Source organism: Cibotium barometz, chromosome 44 (assembly GCF_041138505.1).
Source record: "Cibotium barometz isolate CiBa-2024 chromosome 44, ASM4113850v1, whole genome shotgun sequence".
In the NCBI taxonomy this organism is placed as follows: domain Eukaryota; kingdom Viridiplantae; phylum Streptophyta; class Polypodiopsida; order Cyatheales; family Cibotiaceae; genus Cibotium; species Cibotium barometz.
In genome coordinates, this window is record NC_141089.1 from 47,517,927 (window position 1) to 47,540,010 (window position 22,084).

Genomic DNA, 22,084 nt, shown 5'->3' on the forward strand with positions numbered 1-22,084 from the left:
CATGGATGGTCTCAAACCCCTCCGTTTGGAGAGAAGAGTTTTGAACCTCTTTCTACAAGGTGGAGAAAAGACAAGGAGTTGCCTGAAGGTAATGTTGGTTGGAAAGTATCCAGGCCTTTGACAAGATCTTATTCCTTGACTGGATCTATTGGTTTCTCTAACCTTGTTGGAAAGGGGACAACTCCTACCTTGATGACTTGGGGGTTTTGCAAGGGTAGGACAAGAGTTGGATCCTCTCTAGAAGGAAGAGGGGTTTGGAGAGGCTCTTCTTGGGTAAGCTCCTGGACAACACTTTCTCCATGTTTAGCATTTGAGGGATCTCTTTCCTTGGTCTCGGTTTCTCCCATCAATGGTGGTTTTGGGATACTTCCTTCTTTCTCTTTTCCTTTAGGAGGTACTTGAGAGAATTTTACCCTCTTTGGAGAGACTGTCACCTTAGGGTTGGAAGTATCTTGGGAAGTACCTTTGCTTGTCTTGGTTATTGCCGCCACTTCCATTAGTTCCACCAAGTTGGTACTTGTTTCCGGTTTTGGATTGGCTTCCTTTGCTAGGACAATCTTTGGCCGTATCGCTTTCTCCTTTGCATCTTCCACATAAGGGCTGATACCCTTGCTGCTTCCTGGGATTTGGACAATTTGGAGATATATGGTCCTTCTCCGCACACCTGAAACATTCCACTTGGCTTCTTTGATTTATGTTTTGGGCTCTTCCTCTGTACATTTGGGATGGAAACGTTCTGGGGCCAAAATTGGAACCAAATTCCTGGGGTTTAGGACCAATATCTTGACTTGACATTTTGGCTTCTAAAAGGTTGAATCTTTAATCTTCTGCCTTCTTTCTCCTATCATGCATTTGTTTAAAGGAGAAAATTTTCTCGGTATGGTTCTTTCCGAGGCAATAAGAACAAAAAACTCTTGGGATCATTGGCTTCCTGGTACACTCTGCGGCTAAGTGTCCTGCCTGATGACTTTTTCCACACCATGTGTTGGCCCTTAGGGTGTCTCCAACTAGTCTTGACAGGTTCAAGGAAGTAGCGTTGTTGACACTTACTGAATTCATTTGCTCCAACATGGCATCCATTAACTCCTCCTTCATATTGGCCAGGGAGGTTGCAAGGTAACCTTTAATGTTCTCCTCTGGTGCACTAGGGGTAGGAATCGGGGATTTTCAGTTATGACTGCATAAACTGGTCCAGATGGAGTGGAGTTCTTTTGTACTGGATTTTGCTGAGGTGGATGACTTTGTTGTTGATTCCATGAAGGTTGGTTCCATTGAGATTGAGGAGCCACAGGAGGTTGAGATTGTGACCACGATGGACCCCAAGTATGGAAATATGTTTGGGGAGGAAGACTTTGGGTTTGCTGGAGTCCACGGTTGATGATCAGATTGGCATAAGTATTCCTTGTAGAGGGGGTGGGGGGGGGTGTAATGCTCCTCTTCGTGTTGACTGTGCTATCCTAGTCTCCACTTCATCATACAATCTAGTTGCTGTAATTGCTTCACGTAAGCTAGCAACTTATTGGAAGATGATTGACAAGATAGAATTTAGTACCATTCATTTTAACACCCTTTCAGGGTACTGGCAGGGACAAACACCAACAATTGACATTCCTTGCAAACTCAACTTTGATAGCTTTAGACAGGATTGCTTACCATTGTGTAGTGGGATGAAGGTAAGTTTTTGCCTTGAAATTAAGAAAGAGTTGGAAGATCTTGAAACTATGTGGAATGAAAGAGCCTCGCATGTGTAACAAGGAACTTAAGGAAAATAGCAAGAAGATGCAAGGGAAGAGTGATGAACCAACAAATCATTGACCAAGCCCGTCAAAGATTGCGAAGGTTCCTAAGAAGAGAAAGACAAAGGTTAGCCCAGGAAAGAGAAGAAGGTGCAGAGAGAGCCCTAGAAGCTCTACCCTTACTGTTCCCTAACATGGCATACCAACGAGCACCCATAGGTGCTATCCCAATCCAGATAGCTACTCGGAATGTGACTGACCACCCTATGAATGTTGTCCCATTGCCAATCTTCAAAGGAGAATATAATGAAGACCGTGATCTTCATGTAGCAAAGTTCCTAGTAGCAGGAGTAGCCAACAATGCCAAAACTCCAAAGCATTGGCTAGCCATTTTTCCCGCCACCCTAAAAGGCATGGCATTTCAATGGTATGAGAGGCAAAATGATGGAATATTTGGCACTTGGGATGAGTTGAAACAAGAGTTTCTTACACATTTCAGGAGAGGGATTTGTGGATCGCATGAGACATGAATTTATGAACTTGGGTCAGTTAGAGGGAGAAAGGATTGAGTCATATGTCTTAAGGATGGAGTCAATCTTGAAAAGATGGGGAAACCATAACATAGATGATGGGATTCAAAAAGGGGTATTCTTAAGAGGGTTGCACCCAATTATCAAAAGATTTGTGGAGTTGGAAAATAAATCATTGGGGGTAGGAGAAGCATATTCTAACTCCCAAAGATCGGCCCAAAGGATCCATTCATATTTCACTTTTTCTTTCTTTCTTGCTTCAAAGGAGGTAGAAGCTTGAATTGAATTCTTATCCTTGATCACCCTTTGATGTATGTACACATAATCACGGTCCTTCACTTTCTCAACTATTATCTTCTTTGCTTTTGCTGGGAGATCATCAATCCATTGTAGTTCCATCCAATTCAGCAACTAAGAGATTATAAGCTACTTTACGGGGAATTGAAAATTGGAATTCTTCTCTTCTTAAGACTTCTTGTAAAGGGATTGCCAAGATATCAAAGTGAGGAAAGATTCTTTTATAGTAATTCACTTTACCCAGGAAAGAAAGTAACTCCTTTCTTGATTGGGGATGATGAGGAACTTTCATTTTGCATTAAACATATTTCAATACTTTGTGTGAAAATAGTGACAGTGATTAGGGAACCTATTCCCACTACCCATCCCAAAATAGGTCTCAATGGTGCACACAAGTGCTTGTGTCTATCCTAAGTCCTAATCCTAGGACACTAATCTAATTCTCACAAGGCTTGTGAAAGAAGAAAGAATATGAATAAGGAAAAGAAGAATGAAATTTGGTGTAGATGGATTTTGGATTTTGGATCTATTTTTCATGATTAAGTTTCAAGATCTTGATAATAGCTTATTTCCCTAACTGCGCACCAAAAATGGGACTCTATAGAGCAACATCTAAACACAACATATTTAAGCAGGAAGTTCTATCTTATATTATCATCAAGATGTTGAAACATTTAATCATTTGAGCTTTGTTTAGAAAGTCACAACTTTTATGTTAGTCCCTCCCATGGATTTTTAACAAACATTGGATTGAAGACAATATTTTGGATCAAGGGAACTTTGTATTTGATTGATGAACGTTTGATACATTGTTGATAGAATTCCAAAAAGGAATCACAGATCTCCAAAACTTCTTCATGATTAAGACTTTGATTTGTTTCTTCAATGCTTTTTTGGAGTCCTCGTCTTTAAACTTTGCTATTCTTCATCCTTTGACTTTGTTTTTACTCTCTTTGATTGATCTTCATAAGGAAAACTTGGTTAATCCCATCAAGAATGAGAGTAAACAAGAAAATAATCATGGATTGTTGAGGGAGAGCAAGAGCTTATGGGCTAGACTTATGGCTGCGAGGCTCTCTTGTGTGGGTATGATGTGTCAAATGAACTCATTTCCTCCTCTATTTATAGGTTTCCAAGGAAGATGCTAAGGGGTGTATACACCCAAGATGTGATGGGACATTGTTTTGAATAGGCACCTTTTAAGATCTTCCAAGAACAGTGTATATTGCATGATTAGTCAAGTTCTTCACTTCACAAGTGTGAGAAAAATGTGATAATATGCGTAAAAACAACGAAGTACAGACTTGTACAGTGTAATAACAGTGTTGAGAACAACGATGCATAGTGATAGGAATGATTCATGAAGGTATAAGGACTATAGGAGTGTATATGGATAGTATAGACTGAAGTGGAGGGAGTTGTAGGTGGATGTGTATACAAGGAATGAAAAATAGTGAGGAAAAGGGTTGGTACAAAGGGTTGGTACAATGAGTGTATAGAGAGGGTAGTCACGATAGTGAAATCTAATGCTGGGTAAATGATGTAAAATATTTGGAAAGGATTGTATTAAGGATAAGTATGTGAGAATGGAGCACTCTTGTATCACTGTTTATGGGAACAGTCTCAATATAGGCTCAAAACAACGTGAATATAGTAGAGGTATATGGGAATGTGTGGAGGTGTTAGGCTATAGTGAGGACTATATTGATTTTATGAGAGGAATATGGAGGTTTGTGAGTGTAATAGGATGGATCTTGGTTAAGTATCACAACTATAGTGATGACTATAGTGACAAAAACAACGAAGAAACAAGGAGACTAAGTGTGTGGGACTAGAGTATTTTTGGGAGTTTTTAAGGTATGTTTAAATTTTGAACATGTATTTAGGACACATATGTGCGTTTATTGGTAATAAAATGACATAAGAAGTGTTTGAAAATGTGATTATTTATGGTATTAACATTTTTCCCACACTTGAAAGGCCAAAATGACCTATGAGAGAGAGTGAGTTGTATTAACGTTTACAAAAGGCCAAAATGACCTATGAGACCAAAAGGTTACATCATGTCCATGAAATATATCATCATGGGTACTAAAAATATAAATCAAAGAAAGTAATAAGAGCTGAAATGTCAGATCCGATCCCAAAACAAAAGGTGTCCAACTCTCATATCACCATAAAATATCCCACATAGGACGCTGCAACATGGCACCCAATGTAGTAAAGCTGGGCCGGCGGGAGAAAGTCCTGTGGTGGTGGGAGATGATGGCTCTGATCCTCTTGCAGTGACGCGGGGGTGGGCGGGGACCACAAGGTCGGGGGCGCCGGGCTCTGCATAGGTCAGTGGCTGTGTCTAGTGTCACTTCTCTCGGCCGAGCTTTTACATCAGCCTGAAGTTTGGGTGTAGTGGGTCTGGAAGAAGTCGGTGAGAGCTCTCTCTACTGGTCGTTTCACGGATACCGCTGGTCTAGGTCACAAAAGGGACTCCCTGTGCCTATGAAGCTCTAGGAAGAAAACTCCCAAGCATCTCTGGATTGGGAAATCCATGATCCTAGAAAGTGGTCCAAATCCATCTTGGAAGAGGCAGTGCACTACATATTGAATGTATTTTGAGGGACTACCATTGTCTCATGGACCCTTGTGGTCTTTTGCTAGATGTTGATAAAATTCTCTTTCCTTTTTTTCTTGATAGTTACGGGTTTTTCTTTTTTCCAGAGGGAACATCCTACACTAGGAGGAGAAGTGATCTTTATGAAAGCATGGCAACAGACTTGGAGAAGCATGGGGCAAGATTTTTGGATGGAGGGACCACTTCACAATCACTTGCTGTGTGTTTTCTTTAATTTGTATTGATAAACTTTATTTTTTTGCTAAGATTGGTAGCTAGAACATTAAAAGCTTTATTTTTTAGAATTCTGCAATTCATGAAAATTCTGTTTAAATACACCCTTTTTTGTTCAATCCAGAGTTGATTGTGTAATGCATTGTTAATCAAACAGATGGCTACTAACATATGAGCTCTTGGAGAGTGACAGCAAGGAGCTCCGCGCTGTCTTGTTTCCTCTTCCTTCCCCACTCTCCCCCCCCTCCCCTCCTTTCGGGCCTGTGCTAGCCTTGAGAGGGATGCCATTTTTTATACAGAGACTCATCAGAGCCCTGAAAGGGGCTTACCATACATAGTTGGGTATGAGAGGAAGTCAGCTTTCCGAGGCGAGACCCGCACATCAGGAGGAGTACAGATTCTCAGCATCGTCCGGAAGGATGAAGATGCACGGTATAGATCCCATCTTCGACAAATTCTCAGCATCGTCCGGAAGGATGCGGATGCACGGTATCTTTGGGTATCTTTTGTATACAGTTTGGAAGTTTCATAAGAATCCTATAAAGCCCAAGTTCATAGCTGCTTCTTACAATACATCTTTGACGGATGTTTCTAAATGGCTTAGTCATTGCTTTAAAGCCATTTTACCTAGTGTCCATGACCTTTGGAAAAATCTTCTTAGAGATGCTGACGTGCCTACAGACATGAGTTGGGTCTTAAAAGACTCTGTAGGAGTAGTTCTCGTCTTGATATTCTTAAACTCCTCTCGGAGCTTGGCTGAAAAGTCGTCTCCTTTATGCCTACAAACCTTCGACTTCACGACCTTATACACCAAACTAGACTTAAAAGACTTACGTGTAAGGATTAGATCCCTTATGATGAAAGTTTTTGCCTATAGATTAGAAAAGGATAGATGCAAGGCTTTATTAGTAGAAAAGTCAGCTTTGCATTTTGATTTTTCTTGGTTAAAAAGTAAAAATCAAGATGTAGATAAGAGAGAGAAAAGATTCACCAAAATTGTAGACAAAGATGACATTTGTACTTGGTTAGATTTTCTTCTAGATAACCTTTATATATCCTTAGGCGATTCTTTATTTAAGCAAGCAATTGGTATTCCCATGGGTACCAATTGTGCCGTCTTTCTTACTAATTTTCATCTTTTTACTTTTATGAGTTTGATTTTATGGAACGTCTTATTTCTGCTAATACTTGTCCAGTCTTTCTTCACAAACTTTGTAATGTGAGACGTTTTGTAGATGACCTCTTAGTTCCCGACATTCCTTCAAGAGTTTTTGTATATCAGTCCAAATTCCTTAGGTGGAGGGATCTATCCCAAGGAATTTTGTGAACTTAACCGCACCTCGAGTAGCGATAGTTGTGCTTTTTTAGTCCTTAAGATCACTCAATCATCTTCAAGCTTCATAGTAGATATTTATGACAAACGCTTACAACCTAAATATGCTAACTTAAAGATCATTCGGATGCCACACTTTTCTTCGAATATTTTTGATACAGCTAAGTATGGTGTTATCTGCTCTCAACTTTTTAGATTCTCTTGTCTTTGCTCTACTAAATTTACCTTTATATGTCAATCATGCCGTCTTATTTTACTGCTTATCTAAAAAGGTTATAGTTTCAATAAGATTTTGAAAAAGATTCGTTCTTTCATGAATCGTAGTAAGTTTATCTTTGGTATTTCAGCTGTGGAATGTTTAAAATGACAAGGAGTAAGTTATATAGAAGTGGGGAGCTGAAAAGTCCACTTATTTCATAATTCAATGCTCTTTTTTGTAAAAGTGGCTTGTTCTAGCTTAGAGTAGGGTTTGTTGTTTTAACTTAGAGTAGGCCTTGTTTAGTCTTTTTGTAATTCCTTCTCGCTCTAGCTTAATGTAGACTTAGTTTGGTTCTTTCCTATGTTTTGTGATTCTTTCCTATGTTTTGTGATTCTTTGTTGTTATATCTTAGAGCAGACTTTGAGTGCTAGTCTCTATCATGGCTGAGTACGCCCATCACCTCCGGAGAGTGATAGAAACTCAGTTCACTGGTTTTATAAAGCATGTTCTTTGGACTAACCTTATATAAACCTCTAATGACATGAGTAGGGATGTCATAGCTTATTGTCCACGCTATGCATGATATAGTTGATGAACCTACACTTCATGTTCGGACAGACATTGGAGTTAATGGTTGCACTTTTGAGTCGAAGTCTTTTTTAAAATTTAGCTTAATGTTTGGTTCTGGCTCTTAAGTGCTTCAGGTCTAGAGTTTACAGTTCTCTGTTTTGCTTTTTTGTGTTGTTGTTTAGTATCTCAGCTCAAAAGGTTTAAGTTCTTGTTAAGAAGAACTGTGTGTATGCTTTTTTGTGTGTGTTTTTTTTATTTTTTATTTTTTAAAGTTTCTTTCATTCATGTAATTGTTTTGTTTTGTTTTTTGTTTTTTGTTTTTTTGTCAATGTCTTAATTAAAAGTCTTCGTTTGATATTATCTTTTGATTTCCTCTCCTTAGTAGCTAGGTTTGTTAGTTTATTTATTTTTGATCTTTCAAATGCTTTGTTTTTGTCTTTGTCCTTCTTCACTATTATTTCTTTCTCAAATCTCTCAATTCGTAAGCTCAGATTTTTCTGACTTTATGAAGGTATATCTTTGGGTGCGGCTACAGCTTAGCAGTGAGAGAGTCATCCACATTGCTGTGTGTTATTTTGCACCGCACCACTCCCCTTATGCCGCATAGCATGGCCAGTCACTGTACTTACCATTATATGGGGATATTATGGAGTTCTCACAGTTGGGGGAAGTCCTCTTGCTCGGGGATTTCAATGCCCGGATGGGAAGTTAGCAGGTCCTACTAGATTTGGATGACCCTGTTAGACTACAGGAGCTGGACATCATTGACACAGGGCTGCAGAGATCATCACAGGACCGTGAGGAGGTTACCGTGTATGGGAGATATTTCTTAGAGTTGGGAGTTGCACACAGTCTCGTTATCTATAACGGGATGTCTTGATGACCCTCCTCCGACACCCTCACCTCCTTCCCTCACTCAGGAGGTGCTAGCACTGTGGACTACCTTATGGGATCTCCGGCTTTGGCACATCTTCTCCCTGACTTCTCCATCCTGCCACCCCCCTTTGAAGTTGACCATGCCTACCTCTCTTTCACTCTTACCTGTACACCACCCGCCCCTCCGCTACCACCCCCTATCTCACATTACACTTAGCTTGACCTTGTTTACTCCAACCACATCTACCGCCAACTCCAAGATGTGGAACCTACCGCCCCCCTATCCACCCTCACATCACAGCTCACCACCATACTCCACACATCCACCACCACTTCTTTCATCTGCACGCGGTGGTCTACTACCAAGCCACCTTGCGCTTCCATGCCCCATAACTATTGGTATGATGACGAATGTTGGGCCACACGCTCCCGTCTTAAGCATACGGATTGGGTAAATCACGAAGCGCCAAGCGCAATGGATTTCTCAACGGCTCAGCCAACGCAAGAAATGGGAGTTCTACGTTGGTAAAGAGGATGAGTTATACCGACTTTTCTTAGGGCCGGATTGCAAAGAGGCCTGGAGGAAACTTCGAAAACATCGCCCTCCCACACCTATCACCTGCCCGAACACATGGCACTCCTATGCACGCTCCCTCTATCATAGCCCTCATTAGCCACCCCTACCCCCACCACTAGATCCCTGTCCCGCCACCTCCACCTTCTTCACAAAGGACATGGTCCTCAAGGCCATTTGTAGACTACGCAATGGGCGAGCCCAAGATCACGAGGGACTCACTGCCGACTACATCCCGCATGCCGATGATATCCTGGCGCCCCTACTAGCTTACATATTCAATAGACCCCTTTGTGAAGGATTTCCATCCTCTTGGTCCACTAACATCATCACCCCCATCCTCAAAGCCAGAGATCCACTTGATCCTAATAATTACAGGACGATCATGATTGGCCACACATTGGCCAAACTCTATGGATTAGTGCTAGAGGCGGAGCTCAATTCATTTGCAGAGAGCTAGGGATGTAGAGCCTTAGGACAGGCTGCCTTTTGGAGGAGCTACTCTACCCTTGACCACATCTTCACCCTCCGTGTCATCATCAAGGGGGTAGAGCATGAGATCAGAGGATTTACTGTTGCTTTTGGATTTCCACAAAGCTTTTGATACTGTACCCTGAGCTTGTCTCCTACACCGTCTACAGGAGATAGGAGTCCCATTTGACATGGTTTGGAGCGTCATCGCCCTCTATGAGTTCGTCACCGGACGAGTGAGAGCCCCAGGAAGTACATCACAGGAGATTTCTAGGACTATTAGGGTGAAACATGGCTGCTCTCTATCACCCACTCTTTTTGGCCTCTACATTGATGAGATCTCGAGCTTCATTGATGGATTAGGCGGGGCTGGTCCCACACTGGCTGTCATGACCTTGTGAAATTGGTGCAGCATAAGTGTGAGCATGGTGGTAGGTGAGCAAGTTATATATATAAGGGTTCATACTTGGGTGGCCGGACAAAAAGGAAACCCATGTGTGGACAACCCCAAGTGTGAAGGGGACAAAGGAATTAAAATTTAAAAGGTTTTATAACCTTTGGTGGCCAAGAATTAAAGTTCAAAAGGTTTTATAACCTTGGGTGGCCCCTAGGAAGGTTTTATAACCTTGAGTGGCCCCTAGGCTATTTATGGCTGCGATTCAGGCTTACTCTTGCTTTTTGGAGAAACCAGGTGCAGGCGGGTCTGCGCAGCTGAATAACCTTGGCTTTTTGGAAGGACAGCAGGCAGGCTGTGCTACAGAAGTTACAGGCGCAGCTGAATAGCTCCTTAGGCATGCTTTTTGGAGAGTTAAGGGCTGGCTGCTGTGCTGTGCTACAGAACAGAGACACATGCCTTCTTTCTCTCTCTCTCTCTCTCCCTCCCACCACTCTCTCTCTCTCTCTCTCTCTCTCTCTCTCTCTCTCTTTTATTCAGTACTTTTTCATTTTGTTGGGATGACAGAGGATACCCCATACAGGTACTCCGATTTGTCTCATAGGCCGAGTTCGGTCTTTTGGAAGACGTTAATAAAATCTTTCTTTCTTTCTTTCTCTCTCTATGGCACAGGCAGCCAGAGACAGAGTGACATGAGGGTACGCAGCACTAGCAATTTTGGAACGCCAATGTCACCAGGCACACTTCCAGGAGCCCCGTACTAAGGGGTGGCTATTTGATACACTAGTTACTCCAGCATTGATGTATGCAGCAGCAGTATGGGCACCAGGTTTGGCTACATCCTCATGGACACAGATAGAGCACCCTCAGATTTTTATGCTCTCACGGATGATCCGCAGCAAACCTTCAGTACTACATGATATCCTTCGAGCGGAGTTTGCTGTACCACCTATGTTAGTAGAGGCCATGTTCCAGACTACATCTTTTATACACAGGATGCGGGAGCTCCCACTAAATCGGGTATGTCGGGCTGCTTTTGAGGCATCCAGACAGCTTGCTGAGGAGGGACATACATGGTCATGGTACTCCCAGGTGGTACAATGGATATCATCACACAGGATTGATATTGACAGATTACCACCCTTACAGTATGACCTAGTTGCACCACACAGACCCCTCTCTCAGACAGAGAGGAACAGAGTCATGAGACATGACATTTGGCAGGGCCACATACAGGAGACTTGGCTATCTCCCAGTCAGCCACCCCCGACGAAGATGCTCTACTACAGAGACCACTTCTTGAGCACCTCCACAGATAGCTTCATCCAACGACCACGATACTTGGAGGTCCACTTATCACATGGAGCCAGAGTAGCCATTGGGCGACTAAGGGTCTCATCACACCAACTAGAGATCGAGACTGGGAGAGCAGCACGCATCCCTCGAGCAGTGCGCATTTGCAGATTATGCTAGATGGGGGTAGAGACAGAGGAGCATTTTGTTTGCCAGTGTGGTGCTTTGCAAGAGATCAGGGCATGCTATTCTGAGGTTTTTAGAGGGACCACATCACTTAGACAGATCTGGGAGAGATCGGACCAGAGACAGCTAGCCAGACTACTACTAGCACTACAGAGACACAGGGAGATCTTACTTCAGACACCTGCACATCATAGCGGAGGAAGACAGTCCCAGTTGACTGACTTTTTCCAGAGATTGGCACCAGTAGCCCAGCCACACACATTGGGAGTGACATCTTAGCGAGCGGAAGAGATTCGAGCTAGGCGACGACCCAGACTAGCCGGCTACCAGACACCACGGCCACACCACAGAGAGATCGCGGCCATCCGGTCTCGACACCAGCAGGAGGTCCAGGAGCAGCTGGCACATTTTCGCTCTGATCCAGGACGCATGTTCTAGACATTTACGGCATCCTCAGATCGGATGTATGACATATTGTACCCAGACTATGGGACTGGATGGAGTTAGGAGTAGATAACATATCATACTTGTATCACCCCTTCAGCATATAGAGATGCATTAGTAGCCCTAGTACTCCATCCACACCCTCTCGTTTGTACACCACCATTGAGTCCCCTATGGTCGTGTTGTCATACTTGTACATTTTATTCTCACTCCACATTTTCCTCTTGATGATTGGAGGAACATCATTGTACTACTTGTTTGTCTCATAGGCCAATTTTGGCCTTTTGCAGACGTTAATATATCTTTCTTTCTTTCTTTCTTTCTCTCTCTCCCCCGCCTGCTTTCCTCTCCCGCCTGCTGCCTATCTTTCTCTCTCTTCACAACAGCGCCCTCTGGCCACTCTCTCTCTCTCTCTCTCTGTGGGAAGCGTTGCAGACACGCACGGAGCTCTTCCTATGGCCAAGGGTTAATTAATTTTTAACCCGAAACTAGCCTTTTTCAGCCCAAGACAAGATGGAGAGGATCGACATTGAAGACCTGATCAAGGCAGCCATCCAACAACACAAGAAAGAGACGGACAATGCAATTAATATGGTCAACCGGAGCCTTCTTGACAAAGTCAAGAAGCTTGAAGTGAGGATAGCAGCCCAAGATGTAGAGATCGCAAATCTCAAGAAGGAGATAGAAGAAGCATGTGCTCAACATAAGCTCGAGGAAGGTGAAATTCAGCCCGTCATGATGAGGAGCTGAACACCATCAAGGCCCAAGTGAGAACACTTCAAGAGGGACAAGAAAAGAACGCCCGGGAGACCTCCTCGTGGGTGGAGGTGCTCACGAAGACGCAAAAGCAAGTAGATGAAACGGAGGAATGGATAGAAGTGGTCAAGAAAGGTAAGAACAAGGAGGCCGAAAGCACATCTGCCTCGAAGATTATCAACCTAACCATTGAGGAGGAACAAAGAAGAAAGACAAGGGAACTTCATGTGTGGATCACGGGTCTTAAGGACGGTGACAATGTAGAGGAGGAAGCCAAAGATTTATACACACACATGGGCATTCCGAGGCCTACACACTTGGGGGCTTGGAGAGTGGGCAAGAAAGACAAGAATGGAGGAGAGAGCTGGAAGGAGAGAGCTCTCATTTTACGCTTTCCCACCGTGGAGGCCAAGAAGGATTTCTTGGCCAAGCGCTTTGCCCTTAAGAAAACCGGCATCTTTTTAGGAGATGACCTCACCTTGGCACAGCTAGCACATATGAGGGAGTGCATGCCGGAGATAAGGGAGCCAGAGAAAAAGGGAAGCTAGCATTTTACAGAGGAGGCAGAGTGGTGATACTAGAGAGACGCACCACCTGATGGTGCGAGACCTATGGGACCAGTATGAGACTGCAGTATGGAACTGCAACGGAGCATTGAGATTGGATGTGGGGCCCTTTGAGGACAGCTTCAGAGATAGGGACATCATCTTCTACTCGGAGACACATCAGGCCCCAGGTAGCACATTACCGAGAGTGGCCGGATACAGATGGGAGACGACTTGTAGACAGGAGGCCCGTTCGAAGCATGGTGGTCACGGATCTGGAGGAGTGGCAGTTCTTTTTAGAGAGGAGCTTCAGCCACTCATCCATGTTATGCGCCGTGATGAGAGCGCGAGGTACATGTGGGTCAGAGTGAGGGCAGATGAGGGTAGACCCCTATACATTGCTATATGTTACTTTCCACCCAGCACATCTCATTATGCAACGCCCAAGGGGCAATCTCCATATATGATTCTAGATGAGGACATATGGGAGTTCTCTAGGGAGGGAGATGTTATCATACTTGGGGACTTTAATGCTCCAACGGTTTATCACCAGCATAGCAGCCAGGTACGGGATGGGGCGTATAATACGGCAAAGTATAATACGCATATTATACGTCTGCCGGCTTGCGAGCATGGTCAAAGGGCACATTGCACTCGAAGAAGTATTGCCGAACTCTTCGTCTTGCATTCTCATGCTTGATTTTGGCCCAACTTTGTTGAAGAGACTTCTTTGGCACATTTGGAGGTGGAGGGCTTGTGGCGAAAGATGGATGTGCACCACCGCTATGTGGATGAGAAGAGGCTGGAGCTCGAGAAGAACCGGAAACTGATGATGCGGGAACATCCCGTTGTGGTGAAGTCTGGGAGGAATCTATGATGGAAGGTGTTGTACCTTGAACCTGAACTCGGGCTCTCTTTCTGGCACGAACAACACTTGGATCTTCACCCAATTTCTGAATGACATCGTCGGGAATGTCGTTGGGACACACATCAATTCCCTGGCCAGTAATGTGGAGAAGGTGAGCTCTAACATGCGGTGCACTGCCGGTGTAGACAATGTTGCAATGCTTGTGCCACCAATTTTTGTCAGCCTTGTTCTCGATCACTTCATCCCATACCGCTAATTTCTTTCTCCCCATGTTGCGTCTCACACGAGTGCCGCCGCCCGCGTAGCGTGTAGGTAGTAATAAGTATGCGTGTGTGAGTGTGTGTGTAGATAGTATGTAATATGTATTGAGAGAGAGAGAGAGAGAGAGAGAGAGAGAGAGAGAGAGAGAGAGATGAAATGAAATGATATATTAACGTCTCTAAGAGGCCATAGTGGCCTATGAGACCAAAACTGAGAGTACATCTGAAGTTGGCGTCTCATCAAAGAAAACAAGACTAAAAAGTACAATAATTTGATTGTCCTACAATTATAAGAACAAAACTGCAAGACTCTGAGATGATACTGAGTAGAAAATACTGGAAAATACTGAAAAATGTATATCAGGTAGATCCATGTATGGTGATCAGTTGAATTGTTGCCCTCTCCTTAGATCAAGTATCTCCGCCATGGGGCTGTCTAGAATGGAGAGGTCGTAGAAGCGAGGTAGGTGCCTCCGATGCCGAGCAATAATGGCTCTGATCTGGCGATGGTGAGGATGCCGTGGTCGGGATCTTGGTGGGCATGGCCGACGAGCACGACATAAGATAACTGCTCTATCAGTGGTGACTCTCTGGGAGCGTGGTCGGTGCCCTGATGGCCCAATGGAGGAGGTATCAGGAGGTGTGTGGGCTGGGTTGCTGGTGCTGGTGCTGGTGCCAAAGAAATTTGCCAGGGTCCTCTATCTAGGTACATCATGGCTCGGCCTCCTGTCTGCCAAGAGGGTCTCTCTGTGTCTCCTAAGCTCAAGTAGAAATAATCCGAGGCATCTTTGATCCTCAAACTCCATGACCCTGCGTAACGGCCCAAAACCCTCTCGGAAGAGGCAGTGATATCTCCCTCGGATCTCATAATAGACTGTACATCGGCAAATGTAGTGTTCCTCTGTCTCTACCTCCTGGTAGCATAGCTGACAAATGCGGTCATCCACGATCTGATGCACATATCGCCCTGTCTCAATCCGCAGCTGGTGTGATGAGGTCTGGATCTGTCCAATGGCACAACGTATCCCATGTGATAGGTGTACATCCATGTATGCCGGGCGGGTGATAAAATCATCCGGTGAGAGGTGTAGAAAATGGCTCTTGTAATGAGTCATTTTCTTGCCCAAGGGCTCAAGGGGGCTAGTCCATGTCCTCTCTGTGTCCACTCTGATGATATCCATCCTGATCACGCGGTTTTGCTCTGAGCGGGTGAGATCCAAAAATGGACAATCCAGACTGTACTGAAAGGGTGGTAGTGCCTCTATCCGCAAACCATGTAGGTCAAACCATGATCTCATCTGAGCGTACCAACAATGAGTATCTCCATCCTCTGCCAACTGTATGGATGAGGTCAATCCCAAACGGGAGTACCTCTGCTGAGGGAGCTCCCATAGCCGCTGTAAAAAGGTAACTGCCTGGAATAGGGCCTCGGTTACTACTGGTGGGGCACCCAGCTCAGCCCGAACAATCTCATGTGGTACTGATGATTTGCTCCGAATCATACGAGCAATCATCATAATCAGTGGTCTCTCCATTTGCCTCCATCCCTCATCTGTCCCTCTCTGAGATCTGTGATGTATACTGGGCCCCGAAATTGGAGCTCCGTACAGTAGAGTCGGTGTGACAAGCGTATCAAATAGCCACAATTTGGTGCGTGGCTCCTGAAACTGTATGTGTGCATATTGCCTCTCAAGTGCCCCCAAGGCTGCATGCCCTCGAGCTAATCTAGCTGCTGCTGCCCCCTTCAGGGAGAAACGCGGTCCTGTGAAAGTAACTCCCAAGTAGACATATGACCTGACGTACTCTACCGGCTCCCCTCGGAAAGTGAACTGAGGCTCTGATCTCGTCACCCATGCCTGTGTGGTGTTAAACACCATAACCTTGGTTTTCCCAAGGTTCACTGTGAGATCTCTATCCGCACAGAAAGCCTGGAATGCATCCAGGTGTCTATGTAGTTCCTCTGGAGAGTCTGAGATTAGAACAATATCATTAGCATATAACAAGATGGGTATCAACACCCCTGCCAGGCATGCCCCTGGGCCTCCCAATCTGTCTACATAATCAGAGACTGCATCAATGTACAATCCAAAGAGGGTGATAGCGGGCATCCCTGCGTCACCCCTATCGTGCTGGTCACCCTATCAGATAGTCCGCCTGGAGCTCGGACTCTGCCTGTCTCACCATACAAAGCATATATCCCCCACTGCATATCCTCGGGTACCTCAATGTCATGCAATTTGTGCATAAGCCTGGCAAGTGGTACGGTATCGAAGGCTTTGCGGAAGTCCACAAAGCAGCAATATATCCTTCTCTTCTGTGCCGTGCCCTCTTCAATAAGTGCCCGAAGTGTCAGTATGTGATCCAAGGTAGTAAATCCTCTCCTGAAGCCAGCCTGTCCATGTGCTCGATGACCATGCCTCTCTGCCCATCGGCTCAGCTCCGACTCCAAATGAATCAGCTCCCCAAGGAAGGGCTGGATCCTCAAACTCAAGGCCTTTGCCAGGACCTTGTAGACAGTATTGAGGATCGTAATAGGTCTCCAATGCCGAATATCATCAGACACTCCCTCCCCCTTGGGGATAAGAAAGATCAAGCCCTCTGAAAAGCTCTGTGGCATCACCCTAGTGTCCAAAACATACTGAAAGCCCCTGCGGAGGCCTGGTCCCAAAAGGCCCCAAAAGATCAGGCCCTCTGAAAAGCTATGTGGCATCACCCCAGTGTCCAAAACATACTGAAAGCCCTTGCGGAGGCCTGGCCCCAAAAGGTCCCAATAGCGCATAAAAAAGGCAGGCGTCAATCCGTCCTTCCCAGGGCAACTATGGCGCGGAAGGACCCTCAAAGCCTCAACAAGCTCATCCTCTGAAAGAGGCTCACCCAGAACTGTGCGCATACGATCTGTGACCCTCCTCTGCACATGGGCCCCCACAGTCTGTCTGCAAGCGTCACGTGCCTCCGTGGGGCTGGCTCCGCTGAAAGTAGGTCTCTATAGAACTCAGTGGCAATGGCTCTAATCTCCCCGGGCTCAGTGGCTAACGATCCGTCCTGTCTCCTGAGCTGGCGTACACCTGCTCGAGCATGGAGGGGTCCGGTAATCTCAAAGAACTCCCCAATCACTCTATCACCAAGCAGCGTCCACTGTGAGGCCTCGCGATGATAGTAGAATTTGGTGACTTGTAGAAGAAGAAGGCCTTCCTCTCCAAAAGGATGGCCCTTAAGGGGGAAAAGATTTATTTGGATGAGGACCTTACACTGGCACAGATAGCACACCGGAAGGAACACATGCCACGTGTGCTTGAGGCAAGGAAAGAGGGAAAATGGGCGATATACAGAGATGGTCGAGTCATCATTACGGAGAGGAGGCCTGCTTGACGGTGCGCGGCCTATGAGACCTTGCGATTCACGGTATGGAATTGCAACGGAGCCCTTAGAACAGATGCAGGATACTTTGAGGATACTTTCAGACACAGTGATATTGCTATGTATACGGAGACCCATCAGTGCACAAACAAGAGGCTTCCTGACGTCCGGGGTTATAGATGGGAATCAGTTTTCCGCCCTCAGCCACGCACAGAGGGAGGTACCAGAGGATTTGGAGGAGTGGCAATACTTTACAGGGAGGAGCTTCGTGACAAAATACATGTGGTACATAGAGATGCAGATGCGAGGTACATGTGGGTCCGAATATGCAGAGGGGGGCTCCGCGAGCTATATGTGGTGGTATGCTACTTTCCCCCAGCCCACTCCAGGTTTGCACCATCAGGAGAGTCGCCCTATATACCACTATATGATGATATCATGAGGTTTGCCAGCATGGGAGACATACTACTATTGGGAGACTTTAATGCACGTACAGGCACAGAGCAGATCGCGACAGAGGATGTAGGGTTGCAGAGATCAGCACAGGATGAGGGGGAGATTACAGATTATGGCAGGCATTTTCTCACACTCGGGAGTGCAAATGGGTTGGTCATATACAATGGCTTATTGAGATGGCAAGGATCAGATGCTCTCACACACTGGAACTCTAAAGGGGGAGCAAGCACAGTGGACTACTTAATGGGATCTCCTTCATTGATACCTGATGTGCGGGGTTTCACGATTTCCAATAGGCCCATTGGCATAGCAGCCGATCATGCATACCTGAGTTTCACACTAGTAGGTAGATCCCCGAGAGATGGGCCAGCCACTTATCTACCTAGGTACCCGAGATATCAGTTTACACGTGAGACAGTTGGGGTTTATCGGGATGCAGTATTTGATGGCTTGTTCGCTTTAGACCCGCATAGCTCTCTGGACGAGATCACTAGAGGATTGGCAGGTATTCTACATGCATCCGCCTCATATGCTTTTCCCTGCACTATGATCCCTTCCACCCACCCCCGCAGCATTGCCCCACAGAAGAGTTGGTATGATGATGAGTGTCGTGAGACATGAGCACAGCTACATCGTGAGATTGTCATTGGGTCTCACACGCATAGACAGGCCAGGATGATCTTTCGGCGCCTTGTGCGGAGGAAGAAACGAGCCTATCTGGCTAAGCTAGAGGAGGAGATCTACCAACTCTTCCTAGGGAAGGACAGCAAGAGGGCATGGAAGATGTTTCAGGAGAGACAGCTTGGTACTCCGATTACTCCACCTGAGGCATGGCATACTTATGCTAGAGAGCTATATGATGCACCAGGATAGCCCCCCACCCCCCCTCCACTGGGAGCTAGACCGGCTAGCAGCACCTTTTTTACTATGCGGATGGTGCTAGATACGATAGACAGGTTACAGAATGGAAAGGCACAGGATCATGATGGGCTAGTTGGAGAGCACTTCTCATATGCACGAGACACTTTGGCTCCGCTCATCGTACATGTGTTTAATCGTGCCATTTGTGAGGGTTTCTCGACAAGCTGGACAGAGCATATCATTGTACCACTCTTTACCCAGATAGGATTTGTCAAGGAGCTCAGTATCCTTGACATCAATTTCACCTTCTGGGAGGCGACGGCCTGAGCTTGATTTCTCGGTGAGGACCTGGTCGTGATGCTTCTTGATTTTGAGAAGGCATACGATAGAGTCGATTGGGGTTTCCTAGAGGGCACTATGCTTCGCCTAGGTTTTGAGCCAGTCTGGATTCGAGGAGTGGCGGCTCTATATTCCATAGCTCGTAGCCAGGTGCTGATGGCAGGAGGATGGGGGCCGAGTTTTGAGTTGACGAGATCAGTTCGTCAGGGGTGCCCTCTCGCCCCGTTTCTTTTTCTCTTCTTTGTTGAGGCTATGAGCATGTATGTGACAGCAGAGGAGATTGGTTTGAGAGGACTCCAGCTCCCAGTTCGGGGTGAGGACCTGCTCGATTTTGAGTTTGCTGATGACACGGGATTGTTTTTGCATGGCGAGGAGGCCAATCTTTAGAGGGCAGAGCAGTCGCTACAGGTTTTTGGTGCAGCTTCGGGAGCATTGATCAATTGGCGCAAGACAGTGGCCTTTTGGATCAGTAGCGCTCCTGCTCTGGCATGGAGCCCAGACCCGAGTTTTAGATGGATTCCTCCTGGCACAGCAGTGCGGTATTTGGGATGCCAGATTGGACTTGATTTGTCACCTGAGTAGTAGATCGCCCCGCTTCTTCTGAGCATTCGGAAGAAGCTTTTGTATTGGAATACAGCTCGGCTATCCTTGGCTGGGAGGGTGGTGGTGACAAATCAGGTGCTTTTAGCAACCATGTGGTACATCACGTCTTGCTGGATCTTCTCGAGCTCTTGCATCAGCCAGGTACAGAGGCTGATCAGGAACTTTCTTTGGTCTGGGTGGGATGGTCAGCCAGCCCGAGCTAAGGTTGCTTGGGCAGTTATTACTCTTCCGTTGGCCCAGGGGGGCTTGGGCATTATAGATCTAGTTGATCAGAGTAGAGCCTTATTGGGGAAGCTTATTGTTCGGGGGCTGCTTCAAGGCGCTGAGCCTTGGGAGGAGCTTCTTTTTTAGCGACTGTAGGCTAGGGCTCCCCCAGCAGGGGGCACTTGGGCACCAAAGATACGATGGATCTTCATAGAGATGAGGAGGACATGCCTCAGTAGGGGATGGGAGGACACATTTGCCTTGAGCATCCTGCGAGCTTGGGAGCTGTTGAGACCGGGGCTTTCTCAGAGACCTCCTACTTGTGATGAGGAGCGGGCCAGACAGCCGCTCATCTGGAGCCCCGCAGTACGCACTGAGTAGGGTCATATGCTGGGTTCTCGGCCTTGTCTAGCCTGGGGACCATTGGCGGCAGGCCCAGCACGCAGTTTTGGAGACTGGCAGGCCTTCTGCAGTCTCCCAGAGGAGGTCCAGGTGGAGAGGCTGAGTCACTTCAGAGGGGGGCTGATTATGAGGGATAACATTCAGGAAGCACTTACTGAGGAGTGGTTCACGCCTTTCGAGCCAGCGGCCCCACGGTGGATGGGAGCCTTTACACAGTTGGAGATCCTGATTGCTGTCAGAGCTTGCACTGAGGATGGTAGATGCCTCTACTATGAGATCCAGGATGAGGGCAGACTTCAGAGAGTGGAGGCGGAGTCGCCTTTGGTTGCAGAGTGCATCTTTCAGAGGATACGGGTAGTGGCCACCGCTTCCCGGAAGTGGCATATTGATCCAGACCCTACAGATGTGGACTCTGATTGGCGCATATGGGCATATGCTGCGTGTCCCTTGGCCCGGCTCCAGTGGGACCCTGGCGAGTACGAGTGGCATGATCTTTATGCGTCCCCCGAGGCCACAGAGATTACATTTTTCCAGTACACTGTTCGGTTGGGGAGGCATATTTTGACTGCGAGGAGGATGGTCTCTCCAACTGCATCGGAGCATTGGCGGCTACAGGGACTCTCACAGGAGTTCCTGGAGGATTTTTGGACCAGGCTCTAGGCTAGTTGACAGGCACGCAGGATCTCGACTTTCCAGTGGTTGGCTGGTTGCCCACAGGGGCTCTGCAGTTGGCACCTGGCTTGTCTACAGTGGTCTTCCGGCGGCCTGCATCCGATGCGGCCACCCATTGGAGACACAGAGACATTGCCTATGGGACTGTCCACAGGCGCAGCAGATTCGGCTGAGGATGCCGCGCATTTTGACCCCCCTCTTTCCAGAGGGCATGTATACATGGGGTGTTGTTGCTTGGTCGACTTCGTCAGGGCCTGCGCTGGGATACGAGACGGAGCAGGACAGCCATGCCATCAGATTCATTAGGGGCCAGCCTCACCTTGTTCCTTCACCGGATTTCTCATCCGCCGACTGGACACAGGAGAGGGATCTACGATGGGAGCTCCTCAGCAGCCTCACCATCTGGTTCACTTTGAGAGCTCAGTGTTTCAAGGCCTTTGAGGGGAGATTGGAGCCACCAGAGCAGAGGCTCTGCGGGGGATTTGGCAAGAGTTGATCCACACCCTGCGAGGATAGTATGACCGCATCCGGGGCGACTCAGATGCGGCGATCTTGTGGCGCCAGGCCTTTCACACCACTTGGCGCAGCGGCCCCTTCTATACACTACACGCGGGTACCCCCTGCTGGCATTACAGGCCACCTGTTTGGCTTTTCCCCCCTCCTATTGTATGATATAGCCTCTCAGTTATTTGTACTGATATTTGTACCTTTTTTCATCTAGGGAGAGTCTCCCTAGCTGCCTTGATTGGATCTCTGCTCTACCTTCTTATGAGCAGGAGAGTTTTTTTTTTTGTAGCCCAGCGGGTGTTTTTTTATATAACTAATGAAAGGATCTTTTCTCGGAAAAAAAGAAGAAGGAAAAGCACATGCTATTTTTGAGGTAATGGGCTTCATAAAAGCAGGGATTTGCAGCTGATTTGATGCTTATCCCTTTGGGGTCTTTGTCTCTGCTGGCCGCCGACTACAGTTCTCTCTCTCCTTTGCTGGTCGACTTCCTCCATGGCTCCTATAGGCTA

The 22,084-nt window shown here is 46.5% G+C and overlaps 1 protein-coding gene across 3 annotated transcripts in view; it reads left to right on the forward strand.

The window, feature by feature from the left end:
- LOC147613373 (uncharacterized) overlaps positions 1-22,084 on the forward strand; it is an 81,196-nt gene that overhangs the window by 36,773 nt on the left and 22,339 nt on the right. For all 3 annotated transcript variants that reach the window (XM_086782709.1, XM_086782708.1, XM_086782707.1), the window contains exon 2: positions 5,279-5,391. In XM_086782709.1, coding sequence (XP_086638835.1) covers positions 5,279-5,391 — 113 coding nt within the window. The remainder of the gene's footprint in view (positions 1-5,278; positions 5,392-22,084) is intronic.